Below are 27,438 nucleotides of genomic sequence, written 5' to 3' on the forward strand. Positions count from 1 at the left end.
GCGCTTTACAATTGATGCCTCTCATTCGCCAGAGCAGTTGGGGGTTAGGTGTCTTGCTCAAGGACACTTCGAAACGCTCAGGGTGGGGTTTGAACCGGCAACCCTCCGACTGCCAGACAATCGCTCTTACCTCCTGAGCTATGCTGCCCTATCATTAAATTGCCTCATCATCTATAACAAAAATGTAAATACTTCCAGTGATGAAACGGACGTCGTATATCATGCAGGTATCGAACACGTCACTTTATTTTGACTCGTGGTTCCCCCGATTTCCACCGGGTGCGGCTGAGTCGCGTTCCGGCTCCGGCGTTTCAGAGGCGGATTGTTTCGTCTTCCCGATTTTGTTGACTTCCTGATTTGGTAATATTTCCTTGATTTTTGTGCTTCTACCATGGGTAACCAGGCTACGTAGTTAAATGGTTTCTTTTTATGTCTGTTTGAATTGTGTTTATTGTTGTTACAGCACTTTGTTGTGCTGTAGCCTACAGACAAAGTTAATACAGTTAAGTCCAGTTATGAACGACATGGATCAAAGATTTGTGGCTGTGTTTTACATTACATTACATTACAGGCATTTAGCAGACGCTCTTATCCAGAGCGACTTACACAACTTTTTACATAGCATTTTACATTGTATCCATTTATACAGCTGGATATATACTGAAGCAATGCAGGTTAAGTACCTTGCTCAAGGGTACAACGGCAGTGTCCTTACCCGGGAATCGAACCTGCAACCTTTCGGTTACAAGCCCAGTTCCTTACCCACTGTGCTACACTCCGACCTATAGTTTTAGTTGTTAAAAATACATTCATATACGATCCGGAATCTGCCAGGGGCGTCGTAGTGGGGGGGAAAGTGGGACTGCCTACCCATTTCTTCTCCTAGTTGAAGCGTCCCAGAAGCGGCTTCGTCAAAAATAGACTAGGCGCGTATTTTTGGCGGAGCAGAGTGGAGAGCCGCTGCTGGGACGCTTCTGAAATGCGCTGCGGCGCGTCTGGTGGAATCGCAAGCATTGTCTAGACCAGTGGTCTCCAACCCTGGTCCTGGAGAGCTACAGGGTCTGCTGGTTTTCATAGTGACTCTGCACTTCATGAATCAATTAGAGCAGTTGATTACACAGTTAACTCAAGTCACCCGGTGCCTTGGGTCTCAATAGGGTGCTGATTTTACGGTGAAAACAAAAACCAGCAGAACCTGTAGCTCTCCAGGACCAGGGTTGGAGACCACTGGTCTAGACTCCAGAGTTTCCGCGATCAGCTCCGGTGGAAATCGAGGGTCAACTCTTGTCTTACGTCTTCCAAGCGCAGATAACGGGTTTAGGCGTGCGACTTTGGAGCCTCTGTATTTCATGGTGCTGTATATTATGTCAGAAAAGACGTAATAATGTCAAATGCAATATATCTTATCAATAATACAGCAAAATCAGTTTGAATGTATCCTATATCCAACAAGTGACCTTTTCGTTGTTAAATGGCCTATGCAAGCTTATATCGTCTGTAAGAAAAATGAATGAACGTGAAAATGAAATGCGACAGAAAAAAATGCTTATACTGTAAACAACGCCGTATATCATAGAAGTAGAATGCGCATCAAACAGCCTACATTTTTATTTTAACTCATAGAATTAGGACTGAGTTAGCTGATAAACAAGGGACACATGGACCGAACGAAAAGACGTAGATGACGACTTGTGTGCATTTCCTCCGGTACAGCTCCTCAGCCCGTGCAGCTGTCAGCTGCAGAACTCACCGGACCGCGGCCTCGACCACAAGCAATCGTCCTACCAGCTGTTCAACCACTACCATGGCCCAGGTAGTGCGATTATAGGAGAAGGTTTTAACAAAAACCCAGCTGTATGCATAGTTTCAAGAAAATGTGCATGTTTCTATCTCCGGATATACAAAATAGCTTTGTAAATTACCTAAAATATGCATTTTGATATATTTAGAAATGTACACATCTTGAATAAAGGAAACTTTGAAAAGGGAGTTCATATTTCAATATGTATGACTCTCAAAGCGATATATAGCCTATAACGCGACTGACACGTCTTCAACTGCATGGCAACTTACATTACATTTATTTGGCAGACGCTTTTATCTAAAGCGACGTACAAAAGTGCATTTCATGGTCATAGACAACTGCTAAACACAGGTTCAGTAAGGTACAATACTTATTTTGTACAGCTATTTCTAGCCAAGAACACAGTTTAGTTCACACAGTGAACATTATTCAGACCTAACCTCTGCAAAGCCAACTAGGCAGAAGAATACGCAACAGTATTAGGACAAATACAAATTACCAAAAATGCTGGTGTCTAGGTATAGTCTGAAGAGATGAGTCTTCAGGCCACGGCGGAAGATGGGTAGTGAGGAGGAGGTTCGGAGAGGGATGGGGGGTTCGTTCCACCATTACATTACATTACATTACATTCATTTGGCAGACGCTTTTATCCAAAGCGACGTACAAAAAGTGCATTTTCAGGATCGTAGACAACTGCTGAACACGGGTTCAGTAAGGTACAATTACTTATTTTGTACAGCAATTTCTAGCCGAGAACATGAACACTATCCTGGTCTAACATCTGCAAAGCCAAACTAGGCAGAAGAATAAGCTACAGTATTAGGACGAATACAATTTACCAAGAAGTGCAGGGATGGGGCAACATGTAACAAGTGATAGGAAAAAGGGTTTTTTTTTTTTTTTTTTTTTTTTAATATATACAGCGTGGTGGTGGTTATTCTAGGTATAGTCTGAAGAGATGAGTCTTCAGGCCACGGCGCAAGATGGATAGTGAGGGGGAGGTTTGGAGAGGGACGGGGAGTTCATTCCACCACTGGGGAGCTAGGGTGGAGAAGCTCTGTGATCCCTTTGGGCGGGTGGGGGGGGGTTGCAAGACACCCTGCTGCCGCAGAGCGGAGTGGTCGAGCAGGCACATAGAATTGAGTCATGTCCTGCAAGTAGATGGGGGCTGTCCTGTTGGCGGCAGTGTAGGCAAGGGTCAGGGCTTTGAATCGGATCCTGGCAGCGACCGGTAGCCAGTGAAGTGATCGCAGCAAAGGAGTGACGTGGGAGAATTTGGGGAGGTTGTAGATGAGTCGGGCAGCAGCATTCTGAATCATCTGTAGTGGCTGTATGGCACAAGCTGGCAGGTTTGCAAGGAGAGAGTTGCAGTAATCAAGGCGAGAGGTCACCGTAGCCTGGACGAGCAGCTGGGTGGAGTGTGTCGTCAGGTATGGTCGAATCCTCCTGATGTTGTATAGGAGGAATCTGCAGGACCGTGATGTTGCCTTGATGTGCTCCTTGAGGTCCAGTTGGTCATCCAGGACCACCCCCAAGCTCTTGGCAGAGTGAGAGGCAGTCACTGTGGTGCCATCAACCGTGATTGAGAGTTCACGAAGCAAGGAGGTCTTGTACGGGAAGAAGAGCAGCTCAGTTTTGTTGAGGTTGAGCTTCAGATGGTGGCTGGCCATCCAGGTGAAGATGTCAGCCAGGCAGGAAGAGATCTTATCATTGATCTGTGTGGCCGAGGGGGGGAAAGAAAAGAAGAGTTGTGTGTCATCTGCATAACAATGATAGGAAAAACCATGTGAATTAATGACTGAACCAAGAGATCTGGTGTATAAGGAGAACAGCAGAGGACTCAGTACAGATCCCTGCGGCACTCCCGTAACAACTGGATGAGAGGCAGAGGCAGACCCCTTCCAGGTGACCTGGTAGGTCCTATCTGCAAGATAGGAAGCGAACCAAGACAGGGCAGTCCCGGCAATTCCCATCCAGCCAAGGTGGAGAGGAGTATTTGGTTGACTGTGTCAAAAGCTGCAGCAGGTCAAGAGATCAGGACAGAGGAAGGCGTGAGGCTCTGCAGTGCAAGTGCTCCGTCACAGCTAGTAGGCAGTCTCTGTTGAGTGCCCGGATCGAAGCCAGACTGGTGAGGGTCTAGCAGGTTGTTCTGATGGAGAAAAGAGGTTAATTGTTTAAGAAACTGCTGTTCAAGGGTTTTGGACAGAAAGGGTAGAAGGGATACGGGTCGATAATTTGTTACATCGGAGGGGTCTAAGGTGGTTTTGAGTAGTGGGTAACACGAGCCATCTTAAAAACAGAGGGAACATGACCAGAGGAGAGAGAGGAGTTAACAATGGAAGACAGATAGGGAAGGAGCTCGCTGGAGATGGATTGGAGAACTTTAGATGGGATGGGGTCAAGTGGACAGGTGGTTGCGCGATGAGAGGTGATGAGTTGTAATACATCGGAGTCCTCCAGCATTTCAAAGGAGGTCAGTGTGGCTGTGGGTTTGTCCTGGGGGGTTGGGGGGCTCACTGGATGGGTGAAGGAGTTCCGGATTGTAGCCACCTTTCCTTCAAAGGCGGCTAGAAAGTCATCTGCGGAGAGGGAAGAGGGAGGTGGGTGGAGAGCTAGGGTGGAGAAGCTCTGTGATCCCTTTGGGCGGGTGGGAGAGGTTACAAGGCGCCCTGCTGCCGCAGAGCGGAGTGGTCGCGCAAGCACATCGAATCAGAGCCATGTCCTGCAAGTAGATGGGGGCTGTCCTGTTGGCAGCAGTGTAGGCAAGGGTCAGGGCATTGAATCGGATCCTGGCAGCGACTGATAGCCAGTGGAGTGATCGCAGCAGAGGAGTGACGTGGGAGGATTTGGGGAGGTTGTAGATGAGTCGGGCTAGCATGATACATTTTCTTTTAGGCTACCATCCGTTCATGCAGATGTACCTATAAAATGTATCCCTTAATATATACTGGGACGTTAGCTTTAAATATATAATCTATAAGAAAAACGAAACCAATTTTAAATGAAATATATAAAAATTTAATTCATAAGAAAATAAATTAACGTGATGTGGTCTACGTTTATAAGTGTGTTGCTACGCGCATGGCCAGATCATACAAGAGGGCAGCGTCCTGTGTATTCTTTTTAGCATAGCCGCCTAGCTTACTACAGTGAATGTTTAAGCCTGCAACAGTTTGCATCTAAGTGGCTACTGCAGGTTAGTCTAGTTATAGCACTGCATAGATTGCTGATAATGTTATTGCTATGTATAGATTCAAATTAATATTCACTCTAGTGTGTTTCTTTTGCACCTCTACGCCGTGAACCAATGCACTTGTTGTACGTCGCTCTGGATAAGAGCGTCTGCTAAATGCCTGTAATGTAATGCAATGTAATGTAATATGCCTTTTAAATATAGCTATATTGCATTCAGAATTTATATTCATCAGTTAACATCATTGTCTGCTAAAGTAGGCTAGATAAGCTTTCTGTATGTGAATATTACTACACTTTCAAATGATCACTTTGTTTATAATGTATGTATACACCCCTTCCTTTTTAGCAACCACACCCTGAACTCATACACTCAAATCACACCCTCAAATATAATAACAACGCTGAATTGTGCTCATGTTGTTTTGTTTTGTATGTCATTAAAATATAAACTGGATGTATGGACTGTGTGTATTCTTACCAATACCCCGCTGTGACAGCAAGAGATAGGCTACTGAACCGGTGCAGGACAGCCTAAACGGGCACAGCAAGTAACCCTACAGCCTTTTCTAATTGGGTCACTGTAAACTGTATGCCAAACAGTAAATAAAAAGTCCCCCTCCCAAAATGTGTGTCCACGACCACCCAGAGAGCAGTCTAGAACCGGGGCTACTGCAATGCACCACATGCATATTTCTTCATAAGAGTAATTTTTAAGGCGTCAGGTGTGAAAATATATGCGTTATACAAAACACTTTTCATGCATGCAGAGTACATGCATACAATTATTAAGGGCTTTGTGCAGTTGTGTATCTACAGTTGTCAGACCCCGTGTCTGCTTTTTAAGTCAATATTTTAATGTTTTCTTATGCTGTGCTTTGTATGTGTTCTAAGTACCTGTTTTAATGTAATGTTCTGCGCTAGTTACAATGTGAATTTCCCTTTTGAGGATTAATAAACTATATCAACATCATCATCACATTTAACCCTTGCCAGTGTTATTTTTCTATTTCTCTCTCTCAGGATTTCAGCTCATTAAGCAGACTCGGTGGGGACGGAGATTGGCTGGCAAATCTCAAAGGTCGTTTACACAATCCAGATAGAAAGCCCGATACGGTGGGCACAGACATTAAATGTTTCTGCGTATTTGCTTTCTCTATACAGTTAGGAACCAAACGAAGTCTTCAGCGGTTTGGCTGGAACATCGGGACGTTTTTATATGATTTTTCGAAATATGAATGTATTTATTTCAAGAACAGTTGGAGGATTTCAGCCTTATAGTTCGTTATAATTTATCCAAATGACAACCATTGTGAACACGTAAATTCCGAGCTTCGTGATTTCGGAATAGGAAGCCCACAAGCCTATGGAGCCTACCAACAAGCAGTCTGCTTATTGCTGATCGCCTGTATTTGTCCTGTTTGCGATGCAGGAGAAATTATCCCCGGAAAAGCCGATGCAAGAATATCTCCGAAACTCTCCGGCGTTTTTCACACATCTGCTATAAAAGTACCATGGAGAATTCAACTGAAATACTGTTTGTTCTACAAGGACTGAATGAGACAATGTTAAGCAAACACACATACTTTATCCTCATTCTTCTTGGTTACCTTTTTACTCTTTTGGCGAACCTGACTTTGATTGGGACAATTATTTCGGAGAAAACGCTCCATGAGCCCATGCTTGTATTTCTGTGTAATTTGTGTGTAAACGGTATACTGGGCTCCTCTATATTTTATCCTAAAATATTGGTGGACAGTTTATCTGGCTTGAGTGTTACTTCGTATAAAGTTTGTATAGGTCAAATTTTTTTATTATACAGCTATACAAACAGCGAAATGACTACGTTAGCAATCATGGCTTATGACAGGTATATCGCGATATGCAAGCCGCTCAATTACCACTCCATTGTAACGCCTCAGAAAGTGATGCAATTACTAGTATTTAACTGGATTGTATCCATCTGTCAATCTGTTGTTGTGACGGCCCTGGTAGCCAGACTGCCCCTCTGTGGATTCAACATCGAAAAGATTTACTGCTCAGCCTGGGCCGTGGTAAAGTTGTCGTGTGTGGACACCACTCTCAATAACATATTCGGGTACATTTTCATAGTTTTTAACGTTTCACTAGCAGTGCTGGTCGTGATTTCCTATGTTCCAATCGTCAGAGCATGTGTGCGATCGAAGAAAGAACGGAGTAAATTCATGCAGACTTGTTTGCCCCATATAATCGTACTGACCAACAACTTCATCGCACTCTCTTTTGACCTCATGTACACGCGCTATGGTCCCACCGACCGTCTGCAGTCTCTCCGCAATTTCATGTCCTTGGACTACCTCGTTGTTCCACCGCTCCTAAATCCCCTCATTTATGGCCTGAGACTGAATCAGATCCGCCGGAGAATTTTTAACATTTGCAGCCAGAAAATGCATGCTCTGGAATGAATATTGTCTAATTTGTTGTCCAGGTTGGAAAAGATTTAACATCTGTGATTGATAGAAATTTACATTTGGAGCTGATATATGGGCGTTTAAATTATTAGTCGAGTCGTCTCATTTACTACCTACATCTTCATGAAGATGGATTTATTTTTCTTGTGAAGTGATGCAAACCCTGCATAGCCTAGTTTAATTCACCCTCTCGCACACATACCATAGGCGGTTTTACCATAGCCCATAGGTAGGCAATTGCTTGGGGCCACGTCCGCCGAAGGGGCCTCGTAAATTTTTTGTTTTAAACATTTTTCTTTTCTTGTCGCTTAAAACGAATGATAATCTGTAATTTATTTGTATATATCTACATGTAAATGTGGGCCTATCCGATTAAATATCTATATTTGCCAATATTTATTATCACCCACATTTCACATTTAATGGACTATTCCACCTGGACTTTCCTGCATTTGCGCCTAATCAATGACGTAGAAATTCGAGTTGCCATCAGAGGCAGAGAGTCACTATCGTTACCATAAAGCGTTTTCAAAGTGGATTTGAGAAGAGAAAGAGGAAGAAGGAAGACGCCCAGTTTAAGGAAAGTTTGCCTAAACTGACGAAATTCTTTAATAAAACAGCAGCCAGAGACTCCACGACGGAGGAGCAACGAGTAGAGTGAGAGCACCCATTATCGACCACCCTAACCATAGTGTATTTACTTCGTATTTATTAGAGAGAACTGGACGTTGTTACCTATCTAAATGTAAGTCCTGTAAAAATACACATAAATTGTCTAAATGTAAAAAACCGACTTCATACATATACATTTGGTTAGGTTTTGATATAGTAATACAGCCTTATTTACTATATCAACTTTAAGACATGCAGCACGCTATGAATCATCTCACCGCGACCCATTAAATCCAATGGTGCAGACGTTGCTTCTTAATTTCAAACTGCTTTCCTAACGGTCATTTTGCATCCTGCGACTTGGGTTACAATAGTAATATGTACGGATTCCTAGACATGCCAGCGACCACCCTTTCTCATATTAACCTCAAATACGCAAGACGGGACACGTATACAGTAGCCTGTGCTAGCAAATTTATGTCAAGTTCCATTTATTTATATGGGGTGGTCGATACACGTCCTCTTAGCAACCAAAATCTGGCGCTGGACCACCTCTGAGTTATTTGCCGGCACATTAAAAAAATCGCTAAAGTACTTTTTTTTTTAAAAGAACTACTGGAGGATAACGAGGATATTTTTCCTACATAAATAGGTACAGGTTGTTACCGATATTTCGCCTATTTTTTAATATAGTTGCAAATCAGTTTACGTTTTCCTGTCTGTCGAACGAAGTTGGTTGATAATAGGTGCTCTCACTCTAGCTGACGTTACACCAGGTGTAACGTTAGCTGAAGAAGCTGAGCTAGCTAATGTTAGCAGCCTTACTGCTGCCTCAGCCTGTTGTACACCCACCACACCTACTGCAACTTCTAGCGTTCTCTGCTGGTTGTGCTGAACCGGCTACAGTGTGGGAGGAAAGTGTCAGAGGCGACACCGACAGACAGCACCAGCCCACCACAAATCAGACACCCGCTCGGACCGGGACTTTTACCCCTAGAGAATAGTGGATGTTCAAATGCTTTATCAAAAAGCATGTACTATACTTTTGTCTTGAAAGAATTAAAGATTATATACTTCATTGTTTTCTTGGCATGTCTTCTTCTAAATGACTGAAGATCATTTGAAGTTCCTCAGTTAAAATTCTCATTTGGGTCTGTCCTTTAGTTATGTGGCTTTGTTAACTGAAAAGAGCTGCCTCCAAAAAAATTCCCGTGCATACAGCTATGTGCCTGGTAGACAGTAGCATGTACAATTTCTGCCTCGGTGTTTGCTTCATGGTTAAAAAGCGCAATCCTTCGCTAGGTTTTCCAAGCGCAGATAAATGGTTAAACGCGCACCTTCCGCCTGGATGTTAAACACGTTTGAATTAGAAAATATTTCACAAATGAGGAAAAAATATTCCAGTCACATTTGGTAGCTATAGATTGTCAAAAAACAATATGCAATATCATAATCACAGCAGCATCAAAGTGAATATATCCGAGTACGTATCAAATAGATCCCTTATTATATCCTACTATGACCTCATCATTAAATAGCCTATATCATTTATAAGAAAACCCAAATCAATGTTAGATTAAATGAATAAAAATTAAATAGATCAGAAAATGTAAATACATCCAGTGATGAAACGGACGTCGTATATCATACAGGTATCGAACACGTAACTTAATTTTGACTCGTGGTTCCCCGATTTCCACCGGAGCAGAGTGGAGCGCCGCTTCTGGGACGCCTCTGAAACTCAACTCACCCGGTGTCTTGGGTCTCAATAGGGTGCTGATTTTAAGGAGAAAACAAAAACCAGCAGAACCTGTAGCTCTCCAGGACCAGGGTTGGAGACCACTGGTCTAGACTCCAGAGTTTCCGCGATCAGCTCCGGTGGAAATCGAGGGTCAACTCTTGTCCTACGTCTTCCAAGCGCAGATAACGGTTTAGGCGCGCGACTTTGGAGCCTCTGTATTTCATGGTGCTGTATATTATGTCAGAAAAGACGTAATAATGTCAAATGCAATATATCGTATCAATAATAGAGCAAAATCAGTTTGAATGTATCCTATATCCAACAAGTGACCTTTTCGTTGTTAAATGGCCTATGCAAGCTTATATCGTCTGTAAGAAAAATGAATGAACGTGAAAATGAAATGCGACAGAATAAAATGCTTATACTATAAAGAACACCGTATATCATAGAAGTAGAACGCGTATCGAATACATTTTTATTTTAACTCATAGAAATAGGACTGAGTTAGCTGATAAACAAGGGACACATGGACCGAACGAAAAGACGTAGATGACGACTTGTGCATTTCCTCCGGTACAGCTCCCCAGCACGTGCAGCTGTCAGCTGGAGAACTCACCGGACCGCGGCCTCGACCACAAGCAATCGTCCTACCAGCTGTTCAACCACTACCATGGCCCAGGTAGTGCAATTATAGGAGAAGGTTTTAACAAAAACCCAGCTGTATGCATAGTTTCAAGAAAATGTGCATGTTTCTCTCTCCGGATATACAAAATAGCTTTGTAAATTACCTAATATATGCATTTTCATATATTTAGAAATGAACACATCTTGAATAAAGGAAAATGGAAAAGGGAGTTCATATTTCAACATGTATGACTCTCAAAGCGATATATATCGGGGGCATTTAGAGTGAAATATACAGCGTGGTGGTGGTTAGTCTAGGTATAGTCTGAAGAGATGAGTCTTCAGGCCACGGCGGAAGATGGGTAGTGAGGGGGAGGTTCGGAGAGGGACGGGGAGTTCGTTCCACCACTGGGGAGCTAGGGTGGAGAAGCTCTGTGATCCCTTTGGGCGGGTGGGAGGGGTTACAAGGCGCCCTGCTGCCGCAGAGCGGAGTGGTCACGCAGGCACATCGAATCAGAGCCATGTCCTGCAAGTAGATGGGGGCTGTCCTGTTGGCAGCAGTGTAGGCAAGGGTCAGGGCATTGAACCGGATCCTGGCAGTGACCGGTAGCCAGTGAAGTGTAATATGCCTTTTAAACATAGAATTCATAATTTATATTAATCAGTTAACATCATTGTCTACTAAAGTAGGCTAGATAAGCTTTCTGTATGTGAATATTACTACACTTTCAAATGATCACTTTGTTTATAATGTATGTATATACCCCTTCCTTTTTAGCAACCACACCCTGAACTCATACACTCAAATCACAACCTCAAACATAATAACAATGCCGAATTGTGCTCATGTTGTTTTGTTTTGTATGTCATTGAAATATAAACTGAATGTATGGACTGTGTGTATTCTTACCAATACCCCGCTGTGACAGCAAGAGATAGGCTACTGAACCGGTGCAGGACAACCTAAACGGGCACAGCAAGTAACCCTACAGCCTTTTCTAATTGGGTCACTGTAAACTGTATGCCAAACAGTAAATAAAAAGTCCCCCTCCCAAAATGGGTGACCACGGCCACCCAGAGAGCAGTCTAGAACCGGGGCTACTGCAATGCACCACATGCATATTTTTTCATATTTTTAAGTCTTCAGGTGTGGACATATATGCGTTATACAAACCACGTTTCATGCATGCAGAGTACATGCATACTGTTCTTTAGGGCTTTGTGCAGTTGTGTATCTACAGTTGTCAGACCCCGTGTCTGCTTTTTAAGTCAATATTTTAATGTTTTCTTATGCTGTGCTTTGTATGTGTTCTAAGTCCCTGTTTTAATGTAATGTTCTGCGCTGGTTACAATGTGAATTTCCCTTTAGAGGATTAATAATCTATATCAACATCATCATCACATTTAACTCTTGCCAGTGTTATATTTCTATTTCTCTCTCTCAGGACTTCAGCTCATTAAGCAGATTCGGTGAGGACGGTGATTAGCTGGCAAATCTCAAAGGTCGTTTACACAATCCTGATAAAAAGCCCGATATGGTGGGTACAGACATTAAATGTTTCTGCGTATTTGCTTTCTCTATACAGTTAGGAACCAAACGAAGTCTTCAGCAGTTTGGCTTGAACAGCGGGACGTTTTTATATGATTTTTCGAAATATGAAGGTATTTATATAAATTTCAAAAACAGCGGAGGATTTCAGCCTTAAAGTTCGTTGTAATTTATCCAAATGACAACCATTGTGAACACATAATATCCGAGCTTCGTGATTTCGGAATAGGAAGCCCACAAGCCTATGGAGCCTACCAACAAGCAGTCTGCTTATTGCTGATCGCCTGTATTTGTCCTGTTTGCGATGCAGGAGAAATTATCCCCGGAAAAGCCGATGCAAGAATATCTCCGAAACTCTCCGGCGTTTTTCACACATCTGCTATAAAAGTACCATGGGGAATTCAACTGAAATACTGTTTGTTCTACAAGGACTGAATGAGACAGTGTTAAGCAAACACACATACTTTATCCTCATTCTTCTTGTTTACCTTTTTACTCTTGTGGCGAACCTGACTTTGATTGTGACAATTATTTTGGAGAAAACGCTCCATGAGCCCATGCTTGTATTTCTGTGTAATTTGTGTGTAAACGGTATACTGGGCGCCTCTATATTTTATCCTAAAATATTGGTGGACCTTTTATCTGACTTGAGTGTTACTTCGTATGAAGTTTGTTTGGGTCAAATATTTTTATTATATAGCTATACAAACTGCGAATTTACCACGTTAGCAATGATGGCTTATGACAGGTATATCGCGATATGCAAGCCGCTCAATTACCACTCCATCATAACGCCTCAGAAAGTGATGAAATTACTATTATTTACCTGGGTTTTATCCATCTGTGAATCTGTTGTTGTGGTCGGCCTGGTAGCCAGACTGCCCCTCTGTGGATTCAACATCGAAAAGATTTACTGCACAGCCTGGGCCGTGGTAAAGCTGTCGTGTGTGGACACCACTATCAATAACATATTCGGGTACATTTTCATAGTTTTTAACGTTTCACTAGCAGTGCTGGTCGTGATATCCTATATTTATATAGTCAGAGCATGTGTGCGATCGCCTAAAGAACGGAGTAAATTCATGCAGACGTGTTTGCCCCATTTAATCGCACTGTCCAACTTCTTCATCGCAGTAAGTTTTGATCTCATGTACGCGCGCTATGGTCCCACCGACCGTCTGCATGGTCTCCGCAATTTCATGTCCTTGGACTACCTCATTGTTCCACCGATCCTAAATCCACTAGTTTATGGTCTGAGACTGAACCAAATCCGTCATAAAATCTTTAGAATATGCAGCCAGAAAAGACATGCTCTAAAGTGAATGTCTGCACTTTGTTCAACCAGGAAAACCAATATCCCCGCTACGAATGTATTCACAAAAATGACAACAATATAATAAATTCTCTGAACAGAATAACTACAGGATTCTAAGATGCAGCACAGTTTTAGACATTCCCAGGAGTAATATAAGCCTCTCTTATGATCTATTGGCCTTGTTTGGTTTACATTATTTTTTAGTTTCACGCAAAACTTTGTGGGGTATGGGGCTGTGTTGCCTTGTGTATGAAAACGTGGCCCGTATGGTACATTCAGAGCGGGAAAACCCAGACAGATGCAAAATGGAATGGGTCTCTTTTCCGCCCGTGTTGAGACTGCTATTCATATTTAAGAGAGTAAAAAAAGGAGATTACATTTTAAGTTGCAGTGATAAAAATAAAATTCATAATGTTTCTCAGTTTCTCATATATGTACAAAAACATCACCGTATGAATTTATATGTGGAAATAAATATGTAGAACAATGTTTTTAATGAGGTCCGTTATTTAACTTTTTGAATATTGGACACTTCACGGCCAAATGAGGTAATCAGCGGAATGTTGTGTTTGAAGATCAGTGGTGAGAAGTTATTGGTGGACACATTATACGGGCGTGCCCAACGTGTGGGGATTCGGATTGTTGCCAATAAAATAGGGATGTACCAGACAGTTCAGGGTTCTCTTGGGCTACCTATGAGGAGCTCCCCCAGTGTGCTCATTGGTCAATAAATGTCACTAATTGAACCTGCCATTGCCATCTCATCCTTGGGGTCCCCAGAAAAAGAAAGGGTAATGGTAAGCATGGGATGTTTCTTCTGTAGCAGTTTATTTTGTTTCATATAAACTTGTACCTCATGAGTAAACCATTTGTGGTTTGCAGTAGATCTAAAAACTAAAATTACTGATTATAAATTATACTGCAACTGATAAATTAAGTCAAAAACATCATCAAGAAACTAAATATATATTATTAAAATAATTTCATTGTCAGTCATTGATTACTTGGAATATTCATGTTCATGCTATATATGAATTATTTCCCCATAGTATCATCTATATAAATAAAATACAAACACCACATAATTTATAGAATTGGTGTTTTTCGATAAAACTGATATTGAAAAAAGACTGAATTGAGGAATTGGTTATAAGAGGGGATAGAATTGAGGGAGTAATGGACATAATTTATTTGAGCGAATTGATACTAAAAGATTTACATTGCACTACATTTATTTGGCAGACAGCTTTATCCAAAGCAATGTACAACAAATGCATGCTGAAGGTCATTGGAACAACAAAACAAAACACAGGTCCAATAAGGTACAATACTCATTACAGTGTATAACAGTCATCCATAGTGATGAAAAACAAGTCTAGTTCACACAGTAAGCATAGGCTAGGTCAGAAAGTTATGGTAAGTCAAACTGAGACACATGACAGTGAGATACAACATCTAGATTACGCTATAAATTCAAAATAAGTGCTGGATGGAGATAGAAGTGTAATATGAAGAAGCTAGAGGAACAAGATAGAAGGATTCAAGTGATCAGAGTGATCCTACATTGGGAGTGCCCTGCAGAGTAGTGACAGTTAATCCAGCTACCGTCTGAAGCGGTGTGCCTTCAGACCATGGCGTAAAACGAGTAGGGACTGAGTGGTTCACAGAGGAATGGGAAGTTCATTCCACCACTTGGGAGCTAGGTTGGTGATAGTCTGTGTTCGGGACGAGCGAGAACTTAAATTGAGTTTTTTAAAACAATTAGGCCTATTGTAACACCAAGGGAAAGCATGTACCTCAGGTGTAATGCTGGTCCCCTCTCCAATTGATAACACAACCAGCCATAATTACAAAAAGGAACAGCTTTTACCTAACACCCAACTTTTAATCTTTGGATTTATCGATTTTAAACAAATCCGAAGATTAAAACATGGGTGTATTCAGAAAGCAGTAATGCAAAACCTTTTGCAGCAGCAGTTTGGTACCAATCCATAGTTAATCTTAAGTTTAACCAATAATATCATTATTGGGTTGTTTACCGAAAATCGTAAAACAACATGGTAAGAAAAATGTTCCGTAATGTTGATATTTACCTAGTGCTATTTTGTTTTATATAGGAGGTGTGAGCTAAAGGAAGGGAATTAGATCATTTGGCTATGTTTGTCCATTATGAGCCACTGTACCTGTATGTGTGTTTATGGCAAGGCCAATCAACGTGCTCTAGTTCGATCATGCAAGTAGACTCACTCAACGTTGTTTTTGCACACACAGGTTTTATATTCTTAATAAACCGACGGTTTGTTCCAAGTCAGTGTGATCATTGACTCACATACAAACGAATTAATTTCTACAGGGTATGCAGTCAGAAAAGCCATATCCTAAGTTAGCGACACTACGTATAAATTTTTTAAAAAAACCTTTTTTTTTTTTTCTTTACATTACAGGCATTTAGCAGACGCTCTTATCCAGAGCGACTTACACAACTTTTTACATGGTATCCATTTATACAGCTGGATATATATACTGAAGCAATGCAGGTTAAGTACCTTGCTCAAGCGTACAACGGCAGTGTCCTTACCCGGGAATCGAACCGGCGACCTTTCGGTTACAAGCCCAGTTCCTTACCCACTGTGCCACACTCCGTTCTTTTCACAAATTAGATTATCACAGATAGGCCCTATACTTAATTACCATCATGATGGGGATAGACAGGTAAAACGACAACATTCTCACGACGTGCTATGCAAAGACACGTTGATTGGATAATTACTTTTCGTAAAGTAAATATTAAACTCATTTTCGCATGCCGATGTGCTACTAGATGCGCACTGTAGTACAACTGTCGATTTGAAAAGCAAAATGTTAGCATGAGGCTGAAACCGCGGAGCGCAGTGCTAAGGGACAGCTTACAAGTGCCTGAGACCACCCTTTTAAAGTTATACCTTAATTAAGGTATACCTTAGCTAAGGAGACGCTGGGAAACAGCTCGAGAGCTAAAGGAAGAGCTTAAGGGATACCTTACGACGCACGTAGCGCTAAGGAGACTCTGAGAAACGCAGCCCTCCTTTATTAAAAACCTTTAAGTTGAAGCCTGTTCAACACATTAATAAGCATAGGCCTATAGTGTTAGAACACTAAACCATAGAAAACTATATTAAATATATTTCAAAAATTTAACAGTTGTAAAGTAAATTATCTTTAAACAGGTCTTTCACTTTAAAATATATCTAAAAACTGCATGTTTCAATAACAATACAGCATCTTCCTATAATAAAATATTTACAAATTACAACAGCTATTGCTACTGAAGTGAACTGAATCTAAGCTTTCGCTGTATCAACCACGAAGAATGCACAAGCGCACGTCACCTCACTTGCCAACCTTAGTTGCTACTGCCATCTAGCAAAGATTCTGACAAATTACACTTTTCATCCACTCAATCAGTAATGCGGGCTTTTACATGACACAAAACTACCGAACGTCGGAAAATTATAATAGCGAACCGTTCATTTTTATTTTTATTTTTTTAAGTACCGAAAAAGTGCAGAAATTTCGGTATACTGTGCAACAGTACGTCAGACACATATTCCAATACATTGCTCAGCTTAGCAGAGAATGCACATTTCAGAGCGCCTCAGAGACAGATAGAATAATAACACATAAATACACACTTGACCTCATTTTCGAATTCGAATTTCGCTGCTTGGACCCCTAATAATAATAATCCTAACAGATACAATAGGGTTCCACCAGCTTCGCTGCTTGGACCCCTAATTACTGCAGTAACATACCCGTGACTCCTGGCTGAACAACTGCAGTCAATAAAGAAATGGCATCCAGGAAACATCAGCGGGCTTCAGTGCGACGAAACTTAAATCTGGCTATGCTCAGTGTTTCCCCCTCTTCAAACGATGCGTAATGTTTCCTGGATTTTGTGTCGGCGCCTACTTTATCCACTTGTTCCCTCCAGCCCCATGCCATTGTTTCGTTAAGGACGCCGTCTCCACCATATTGTTTTTGTCTTGCAATATACGGGTTTCCAGGCAAATTAGGGGGCGGAGTTACTGACGCGACTTCCAACATTGTTCACGCTCTGAAATTTTAAACATGCGCAGGTTTGAACGGTTTTATGCAGGACAAATGCAATTATGCCCTAGCTGAATACCAAAAGCGGAAAACATGCCAACATCACAATTAAGTGATCAACAAGTAAGGGTGCAAAAACTCTAAAATCATAGCTAGCAGACTGCACTTATTCATTGTTTCTTTTCAAGTCTAATGTGCTAGAGCCAAAACATCAGAAAATGTGTCGCCGTCCAAATACTTACAGCTGAGGCCAAAAGTATACATACACCTAAAGGCATTCAAACTCAATTTTTCACAACTCCACGCATTTCATTTTACATTAAATTTATTTGGCAGATGCTTTTATCCAAAGCGACATACAAAAGTGCATTTCATGGTCATGGACAACTACAAAACACAGGTTCAATAAGATACAATACTCATTTCGTACAGCTATTTGTAGCAAAGAACACGGTTTAGTTCACACAGTGAACACAATTCTGACCTATCCTCTATCAAGCCAACTAGGCAGAAGAACAAGCTACAATATTAATGTATGTTACCATATATTTCCTCTGTTAAGTCAATTACGGTATCTACTTTATTTCCATAAGAGCTCATTTCAAAATAATAGCTAAGAGACAGATTTATTTCTGCTTTTATGTATTATATATATATGTATATATATATATATATATATATATATATATATATATATATATATATATATTTGCCCATTCCTGCTGACAGAACTGGTGTAACTCAGTCAGGTTTGTGGGCCTTGGCTCGGACACGCTTTTTCAGTTCAGTCCACAAATTTTCTATGGGATTCAGGTCAGGGCTTTGTGATGGCCACTCCAATACTTTCACTTTGTTGTCTTTAAGCCATTTTGTTACAACTTTTGAAGGTATACTAAGGATCATTTTGAGATCATTATGTGCTTGTTGAAGGCTACTCCAAGTGCTTGATTCAAGTTAAGCAGTCTAAAGAAAATGCCACCAAATACTAGCAAACTTCTGATCCACTGATATAGCACACAAAAGCTGAAATAAATATGTCTCTTAGTTATTATTGTGAAACTACCTTTTATGGAAATAAATTAGATACCCTTATTGACGTGCAGAGTTTGAATATCTTTAGACTAGGTGTATGTAAACTTTTGGCCTCAGCTGTACATATCAAATATATCTTTCAATATAAACTACTGGGGCGTAATCTTTAAATATATCATCTATAAGGAAAACAAAACCAATATATAAAAAATAAAATACATAAGAAAATATATTCACGTGATGCGGTCCACGTTTATAAGTGTATTACAACACGCATGTGCAGACCATACAAGACGGCAGCGTCCTGTGTATTCTTTTTAGCATAGCCGCCTAGCTTACTACAGTGAGTGTTTAAGCCTTGTACACTTTGCATCTAAGTGACTACTGCAGGGTAGCATAGTTATAACACTGTATACACAGCTGATAATGTTATTGCTATGTTCAGATTCACAATAAGATGCCTTTTAAATATAGCTATATTGCAGTCATAATTGGGGGGGGGGGGGTAATATAGCTTAGGAGGTAAGACCGATTGTCTGGCAGTCGGAGGGTTGCCGGTTCAAACCCCGCCCTGGGCATGTCGAAGTGTCCTTGAGCAAGACACCTAACCCCTAACTGCTCTGGCTAATGAGAGGCATCAATTGTAAAGCGCTTTAAATAAAAGCGCTATATAAATGCAGTCAATTTACCATAATTTATTTTCATTAGTTAACATCCTTGTTACCTACTTAAGTTCATAAGCTTTCTTTATTTTTATGTGTATCTTACTACACTTTCAAACAATCACTTTGTTTATAATGTATGTATACACCACTTCTTTCTTAGCAACCACACCCTGCAAATACACCCTGAATTCACACTCAAATAACACCCTCAAATATAAAAAGAACCCCGGATTGTGATCATGTTGTTGCCTTTTGTATGTCCTTGAAACAGAAACCGGATGTTCGGACTGTGTATTCTTTCCGATACCCCAATGTAACAACAAGAGATGCTGAACCAGTGTATTTCAATCTAAACGGGTGCAGGGAGTAACCGTACAGCCTTTTATAATTGTGTCACCGCAATCTGTATGGGAAACACTCTGCCCTGAATGAAAAAGTCCTCCTCCCAAAAACTGTGGCAATGCAGCAGTATGTATTTTGTCTGTATGCTCAAGAGTCATATCTGTAAGGCAACAGGTACTGAGATGTGGACATATTGTAACCTTTATTTGTATCAGTCATGTGTATTATTTAAATCTTAACAATTGTCATTTTTGTAACTGGTAATACTGAAATATTTACATTGAACTCTTAAGTCTATACATTTCCATTTATACATATATTGTATTCAGTCTTCATTAAATATTTAAGTTCCCCCTCTTGTGTTCCCCCTGGGACCTTAATTAGGGAACACATCTTGGTATGGTTAGTTTTGGGGAAGGATGATGGTGTTTGTAACATGCTGATGTGCTACTGCTCCTGCCATGTTGGCTACTTCCATTAAATGTTATACCTGACGATACTCACTGTAGCCCAGTTCATTACACCTTCGTCTAGACCGAGACTTGGAGAACAGCCTCTTCCAAATATTCGGGTTACAATATATACGTTATACGAACCACTTTTCATGCAACGTACACACATTATATTCTTAGGGGCGTTGTGCAGTTCTGTAGTTACAGTTGTCAGATCCCCTATGTCTGTCTTTTTAAATCGTTATTTTAATGTTTTCTTAGGCTGTGATTTGTATGTCTTCAAAGTCTCTATTTTAATGTAATGTTCTGACAATGGGAATTTCCCTTTTGAGGATTAATTAACAATATAAGCATCATCATCACATTTTGCCAGTGTTATTTTCCCCTTGTTTTCTCTCTCAGGACATCAGTTTATTAGGTAGACTCGGTGATGACGGTGATTGGCTGGAAAATCTCAAAGGGCATTTACATAATCCAGATAGAAAGCCCGATACGGTGGGCGCAGACATTAAATGTTTCTGCGTGTTGCTTTCTCTATATAGTTAGAAACCAAATTAACTCTTCGGTCCTTTAGCTTGAACATGAGGACATTTTTATATTATTTTTCGAAATATGAAGATGCTTGTTAATTTCAAGGACAGTTGGAGGATTTCAGCCTTATAGATCGTTGTAATTTATTCAAACTACAACCATTGTGAACATGTAATTTCCGAGCTTGATGATTTCGGAATAGGAAGCCTACAAGCCTACGTACCAACAAGCAGTCTGCTTATTGCAGACCGTCTGTACTTTTCTTGTTTGCAATTCAGGAGACATTATCACCAGAAAAGCCGATGCAATAACATCTCGGAAACTCCCCGGCGTTTTTCACACATCTGCTATAAAAGTACGATGGACAATACAACTGAAATACTGTTTGTTCTACAAGGACTGAATGAGACAGTATCAACCAAACGCACATACTTCATCCTCATTCTTCTTGTTTATATTTTTACTCTTGTAGCGAACCTGACTTTGATTGTGACGATTATTTCGGAGAAAACGCTCCATGAGCCCATGCTTGTATTCCTGTGTAACTTGTGTGTAAATGGTATAGTTGGTGCCTCTATATTGTATCCTAAAATATTGGTGGACCTTTTATCCGACTTGAGCGTTATTTCGTATAAAGCGTGCCTGGGTCAAATTTTTGTAGTATACAGCTACATATACTGCGAATATATTACGTTAGCAGTAATGGCTTACGACAGGTTTATTGCGATATGCAAGCCGCTCAATTACCACTCCATCATCACGCCTCAGAAGGTGATGAAATTACTGTTATTTACCTGGCTTACATCCATCTGTGAATCAGTTGTTGTGGTGGGCCTGATAGCCAGACTGCCCCTCTGTGGATTCAACATCGAAAAGATGTACTGCACAGCCTGGTCCGTGGTAAAGCTGTCATGTGTGGACACCTCTATCAACAACATAGTCGGGTCCGTTCTCATTGTTTTCCAAATTTTGCTAGCATTGTACATCGCGATTTCCTATATTTTTATCGTCCGAGCATGTGTGCGATCACCGAAAGAACGGAGTAAATTCATGCAGACCTGTTTGCCCCATTTAATTACACTGTCCAACTTCTTTACCGCGCTGGGTTTTGATCTCATGTACACTCGTTTTGGTCCCACCGACCGTTTGCATGCTCTCCGCAATTTCATGTCCCTGGACTACCTCATTGTTCCACCGCTCCTAAATCCCCTAATTTATGGCCTGCGACTGAACCAGATTCGCCGGAGAATCTTTAGGATTTGCCACCGGAAAACACATGCTCTGAAGTGAATATTTGTACTTTGTCCAGGCAGGAAAAGCAATATCCCCCTACAAATGTTTTCATAAAAATGACTACAGGACAAAAATAATCTCTGAACAGCGACACTAAAGGATTCCAAGATGCAGCACATTTTTAGATCCGAGAATTAATATAAGCCCATCTGGGTACAGTAGCCTTGTTTGGTTTACATTACTTTTTTTTAGTTTGACGCAAAACTTTGTTTGGCATGGGTTGTGTTGCCTTGTGCATGAACAGGTTGCCCTTATTGTACATTTGGAGCTGGAAAACCCATACAGATGCAAACTGTGTTGACACTGCTATTCATATTCCAGAGAGTAAAACATGTAGATTGTATTTTAAACTGCAATGATAAAAATACAATTCATAATGTTCCTGTGTTTCTCTTAGATATTTACAAAAATATCACCATATATATATGTTTCATTAATATGGCATTAAATATGTAGAAAAATGTTTTTAATGAGGTCTGTTGTTATTTACCTTTTTGAATGTTGGTGTTCAGTCAGTGTTGGGGAAACAGTCTCTGCTATCATTCTTTTCTCTCTATCTTATGACGCATTGTGCAGACAGACGCAGCCACCTCAAGTCCAGATGAGGTAATCAGCAGAAAGTTTTGTTTGAAGATCAGAGAGGTGAGAAGTTATTGGAGGACACATTCTATGAGCGTGACCAAACTGTGGGGATTCTGATTGTAGCCAATAACAGATGGATGTATCAGACAGTTCAGAGTTCTCTTGGACTGCCTATGAGGAGCTCTCCCTGTGTGCTCATTGGTCAATAAATGTCACTTATTGAACCTGCCATTGCCATCTCATCCTTGGGTTTCCCAGAAAGAGAAAGGGTAATGAAAAGCATGTTTGTTTCTTCTATAACAGTTTATTTCGTTTCATATAAACTTGTACCTCAGTGAGAAAACCATTTTTGTTTTGCAGTTGTTTCAGAGACTGTTCAAACTAATATAACGCATCATGAATTCTAATGAAAATGATAATTTAACTTTTTTACAGTGAAGTCAGAAACGTAGAAAATCATTAAAAATCTAAATATATATTTAAAAAAAAAATTATATTGCCAGTCATTGATTACTTTCAATATTCATATTCATACTATATATTAATTATTTTCCCATAATAGCTATGTAAATTGAATACAAACACCACATCATTTATGAAATTAGTGTTGTTTGAGAAAACTGATATTGAAAAGAGACTGAATTCAGGAATTGGATATGAAAGGGGACTGAACTGAGTTATGGACAGAATTTATTTGATCGAATTTGTCAGGTGCGTGGGGGGTTAGGACCCAAACGCAGAGTGAGGGGAAAAAACTCAAAACCCCAAACGGTAAGGAACAAAGACTTTACTTAAGAAACAGAACGAACAAATCCGGAACAAAAGGCCTCGCAGGGCAACTCTTAAAAAACACAAAGTAAATTTTCAAAACTCAGGAAACAAAGAAAATCCAAAAATCCAGAAGCACGTAAAAACGGAAGGTGGGCAAGAACACAGGAAGCTACTCTCAGGAGGAAACACGCGGGGCAGAAACACAATCAGAGGCCAACACAAACAAACAAGGATCCAGCACCTGAGTCAGGGTGAAGGGAACTTAAATAGACACGACACTGACGAGACACAGGAGGGCACAATGAACAATCAGGCCACAGAGAGGGAAGGGAAAAGGAGACAACCCAAAAACAATAATATAATAATTTTAAACAATAATACAATTAAACGAGGTAAAAGGACAGAACTAAAAACTGAAGTGCCGCCACCTGGCAGCCCAAACAGGGAAACACAGACAAACCACAGAAAATGGCAGAATTTATACTAAAAGATTTAAATAGCATTACATTTATTTGGCAGACAACTTTATCCAAAGATTGGGAGTGCCCTGCAGAGTAGTGACAGTTAGTCCAGGTACAGTCTGAAAAGATGCATCTTCAGAGCATCTTATCTACTTAAGTAGATACTCTTTCTTTATTTGTATGTGTATATTGCTACACCTTCATATAATCACTTAGTTTATAATGTTTGTATATATCCCTATCTTTTTTAGCAACCACACCCTGAAAACACACCCTGAATTCATACACTCAAATCACACCCTCAAATATAATAACAGCCCCGGATTGTGCTTGTGTCGTACTTTTTTGTACGTCGTTAAAATATGAACCGAATGTTCGGACTCTGTGTATTCTTACCGAAACCCCACTGTAACAGCAAGAGATCCTGAACCAGTGTAGTACAACCTAAATGGGCACCGCATGTAACTCTACAGCCTTTTATAATTCTGCATCACTGTAAACTGTATGGCAAACAGTAAATAAAAAATCCCCCGCCCAAAATGTGTGACCACCACCACCACCATCCGCCACCCCACCCATTGAGAGCAGTCTAAAACAGGGCCTAATGCAATGCAACAGATGCATATTTTATCTGTATGCTCATAAGAGTCATATTTCTCAGGCGACAGGTACTGAACTGTGGACATATATGCGTTATACAAACCACTTTTCATACATGCAGAGTACATGCATACTGTACTTAAGGGCGTTGTACAGTTACACTAATCTACAGTTGTCAGACCCCCTGTATCTGTTTTTTAAAGACGATATTTTAATGTTTTCTTATGCTGTGCTTTGTATGTCTTCTAAGTCTCTGCTTTAATGTCATGCTTTGCTCTGGTGACAATGTCAATTTCCCTTTTGAGGATTAATTAACTACATCATCATCATCATCATCACATTTAACTCTTGCCAGTGTTATATTTCTCGTTTTCTCTCTCAGGACTTCAACTCATTAGATAGATTGGAAGAGGACTGCGATTAGCTGTCAAATCTCAAAGGCCATCTACACAATCCAGATATAAAGCCCGATACGGTGGCCATAGACGTTCAATGTTTCTGCGCGTTGCTTTCTCCATACAGTTAGAAACCAAACAGAATTTTCAGCGCTTTGGCTTGAACATCAGGACATTTTACATTATTTTTCGAAATATGAAATTATTTATGTTTATTTCGAGAGCGATTGGAGGATTTCATCCTCATAGTTCGTTGTAATTTCATCAACCGACAACCATCGTGAACACGTAATATCCGCTAGGTGATTTCGGAATAGGAAGCCCACAAGCCTATGTGCAGACAAGCAGTCTGTTTATTGCTGACCGTTTGTATTTTTCCTGTTTGCTATGCGGGAGAAATTTTCACCGGAAAAGCCGATGCAAGAGCATCTCGGAACCTCCACGGCGTTTATTATACAGCTGCTATAAAAGTACAATGGGGAATTCAACTGAAATACTGTTTTTTCTACAAGGACTGAGTGACACAGTGTCAAGCAAGCGCACATACTTTATCCTCATTCTTCTTGTTTACCTTTTTACTCTTTTAGCGAACCTGACTTTGATTGTGACAATTATCTTGGAGAAAACTCTCCATGAGCCTATGCTTGTATTCCTGTGTAATTTGTGTGTAAATGGTATACTTGGTGCCTCAATATTGTATCCTAAAATATTAGTGGACCTTTTATCTGACTTAAGTGTTACTTCGTATGAAGCTTGTTTGGGTCAAATTGTTGTATTATACAGCTACACAAACTGCGAATATACCACGTTAGCAATGATGGCTTATGACAGGTATATCGCGATATGTAAGCCACTCAATTACCACTCTATCATCACGCCTCAGAAGGTGATGAAATTACTGTTATTTACCTGGCTTTCATCCATCTGTGAATCAGTTGTTGTGGTGGGCCTGATAGCCAGACTGCCCCTCTGTGGATTCAAGATCGAAAAGATTTACTGCACAGCCTGGGCCGTCGTAAAGCTGTCGTGTGTGGACACCTCTATCAACAACATAGTCGGGTACACTTTCATATTTTTTAACATTTCACTAGCAGTGCTGGTCGTGATTTCCTATGTTTATATCGTCAGAGCATGTGTCCGATCGCCGAAAGAACGGAGTAAATTCATGCAGACCTGTTTGCCCCATTTAATCGCACTGACTAATTTCTTCATCGCACTGGGTTTTGATCTCATGTACACGCGCTATGGTCCCACCGACCGTCTGCAGGCTCTCCGCAATTTCATGTCCCTGGACTACCTCATTGTTCCACCGCTCCTAAATCCCCTAATCTATGGCCTGAGACTGAACCAGATCCGCCGGAAAATCTTTAGAATGTGCAGCCAGAAAACACGTGCTCTAAAGTGAATGTTTGTACTTTGTTCAGGTAGGAAAATCAATATCCCCCCTCCAAATGTTTTCATAAAGATGACAACAATAGCCTACAATCTCTGAACAGCAGGATTAAATGGTTCTAAGATGTAGCACAGATTTAGATGTTCCCGGAAGTAATATGTGGCTGTCTTGTTCTATTGGCCTTGTTTGGTTTACATTATTTTTTAGTTTCACGCAAAACTTTGCGGGGTATGGGCTGTGTTTCCTTGTGTATGAAAACATGGAACTTATAGTACATTCAGAGCAGGAAAACCCAGACAGATGCTAACTGGAATTAGTCTTTTTTTTTTACACCGTGGTGATACTGCTATTCATATTCAAGAGAGTAAAAAATGTAGATTACATTTTAAATTGCAGTGATAAATATAAAATTCATAATGTTCCTGAGTTTTTCCAAAATTAGTCAGTCTCTTAGATTAGATTAGATTTACAAAAATATCACCTAATATATATATATATATATATATATATATATATATATATATAATATGGCAACAAATATGTAGAACAATGTTTTTAGTGAGGTCCGTTAATTAAGTTATTGAATTCTGGTGCTCAGTCAGTTGGGGAAACATAGTCTCTGCTATCATTCTTTTCTCTCTATCCTATGGCGCATTGTGCAGACAGGTGCAGCCACCTCAAGACCAGATGAGGTAATCAGTAGAAAGTTGTGTTTGAAGATCACAGTGGAGAGAAGTTATTGGTGGACACATTCTATGAGCGTGCCCAACTTGTGGGGATTCTGATTGTAGCCAATAAAAGATGAATGTATGAGACAGTTCAGGACTGAGTCTTGGACTGCCCTTCAGAAGCTCTCCCTGTGTGCAGATTGGTCAATAAATGTCACTTATTGAACCTGCCATTGCCATCTCATCCTTGGGGTTCACAGAAAACGAAATGGTAATGGCAAGCATATTTGTTTTTCCTGTAGCATTTATTTTGTTGCCCATAGACTTGTACCTCGGTGAGTAAACCATTTGTGCATTTGCAGTAGTTTTAGAAACTAATATTACTGTTTATAAATTCTTATGAAAATGATAATTTAACTTTTTTCCAATGAAAATTCAGAAATATAGAAAATCATAAAGATTCTAAATATAGATTTTTAAAATAATTCTATTGTCAGTCATTGATTACTTGCAATATTCGTATTCATAATCACTGGAAAAAGGGTGAGGCTTTTCATCTAAGGGGGTGGCAGCATCATGTTGTGCGGGTAAATGTTAAATGGACTGGATTTATATATAACGCTTTTATCCAAAGCGCTTTACAATCGATGCCTCTCATTCTCACACACACACACACACACACACACACACACACACACACACACACACACACAGTGAAAGGCTTCCATGCAAGGTACCAATCAACTCATTGGGAGCAATTAGGGATTAGGATTCTTGCTCACGGACACTTTGACACGCCCAAGGCAGGGGATTGAACCGGCAACCCTCCGACTGCCAGACAACCGCTCTTACCTATTGAGCTATGTTGCCACACACTGCG

General features: G+C 40.5%; 4 protein-coding genes across 4 annotated transcripts; all 4 read left to right on the top strand.

The window, feature by feature from the left end:
• Positions 1–6,109: 6,109 nt before the first annotated feature.
• LOC135236934 (olfactory receptor 4E2-like) lies at positions 6,110–9,136 on the top strand. The gene has a single exon (XM_064303545.1). It carries the CDS (start codon positions 6,511–6,513, stop codon positions 7,438–7,440), a length of 930 nt encoding a protein of 309 aa, XP_064159615.1. The 5' UTR covers positions 6,110–6,510; the 3' UTR covers positions 7,441–9,136.
• Positions 9,137–12,021: 2,885 nt separating this feature from the next.
• Positions 12,022–14,235, top strand: LOC135236536 (olfactory receptor 9S13-like). The gene has a single exon (XM_064302992.1). The coding sequence runs from the start codon at positions 12,365–12,367 to the stop codon at positions 13,292–13,294; it is 930 nt and encodes a 309-aa protein (XP_064159062.1). The 5' UTR covers positions 12,022–12,364; the 3' UTR covers positions 13,295–14,235.
• Positions 14,236–20,304: 6,069 nt separating this feature from the next.
• On the top strand, positions 20,305–22,490 carry LOC135236454 (olfactory receptor 4D2-like). Its single transcript, XM_064302853.1, has one exon. It carries the CDS (start codon positions 20,756–20,758, stop codon positions 21,683–21,685), a length of 930 nt encoding a protein of 309 aa, XP_064158923.1. The 5' UTR covers positions 20,305–20,755; the 3' UTR covers positions 21,686–22,490.
• A 2,335-nt stretch (positions 22,491–24,825) lies between these two features.
• On the top strand, positions 24,826–26,042 carry LOC135235742 (olfactory receptor 2G3-like). Its single transcript, XM_064301528.1, has one exon. It carries the CDS (start codon positions 24,973–24,975, stop codon positions 25,900–25,902), a length of 930 nt encoding a protein of 309 aa, XP_064157598.1. The 5' UTR covers positions 24,826–24,972; the 3' UTR covers positions 25,903–26,042.
• The last annotated feature ends 1,396 nt before the right edge of the window (positions 26,043–27,438 follow it).

This window comes from Anguilla rostrata, chromosome 12 (genome assembly GCF_018555375.3).
Source record: "Anguilla rostrata isolate EN2019 chromosome 12, ASM1855537v3, whole genome shotgun sequence".
NCBI lineage: Eukaryota > Metazoa > Chordata > Actinopteri > Anguilliformes > Anguillidae > Anguilla > Anguilla rostrata.

Excerpts from the sequence above, each read along its gene's own strand:
- LOC135236536 (XM_064302992.1), top strand. The coding sequence starts at position 12,365 with ATGGGGAATTCAACTGAAATACTGTTTGTTCTACAAGGACTGAATGAG.
- LOC135235742 (XM_064301528.1), top strand. The coding sequence starts at position 24,973 with ATGGGGAATTCAACTGAAATACTGTTTTTTCTACAAGGACTGAGTGAC.
- LOC135236454 (XM_064302853.1), top strand. The coding sequence starts at position 20,756 with ATGGACAATACAACTGAAATACTGTTTGTTCTACAAGGACTGAATGAG.
- LOC135236934 (XM_064303545.1), top strand. The coding sequence starts at position 6,511 with ATGGAGAATTCAACTGAAATACTGTTTGTTCTACAAGGACTGAATGAG.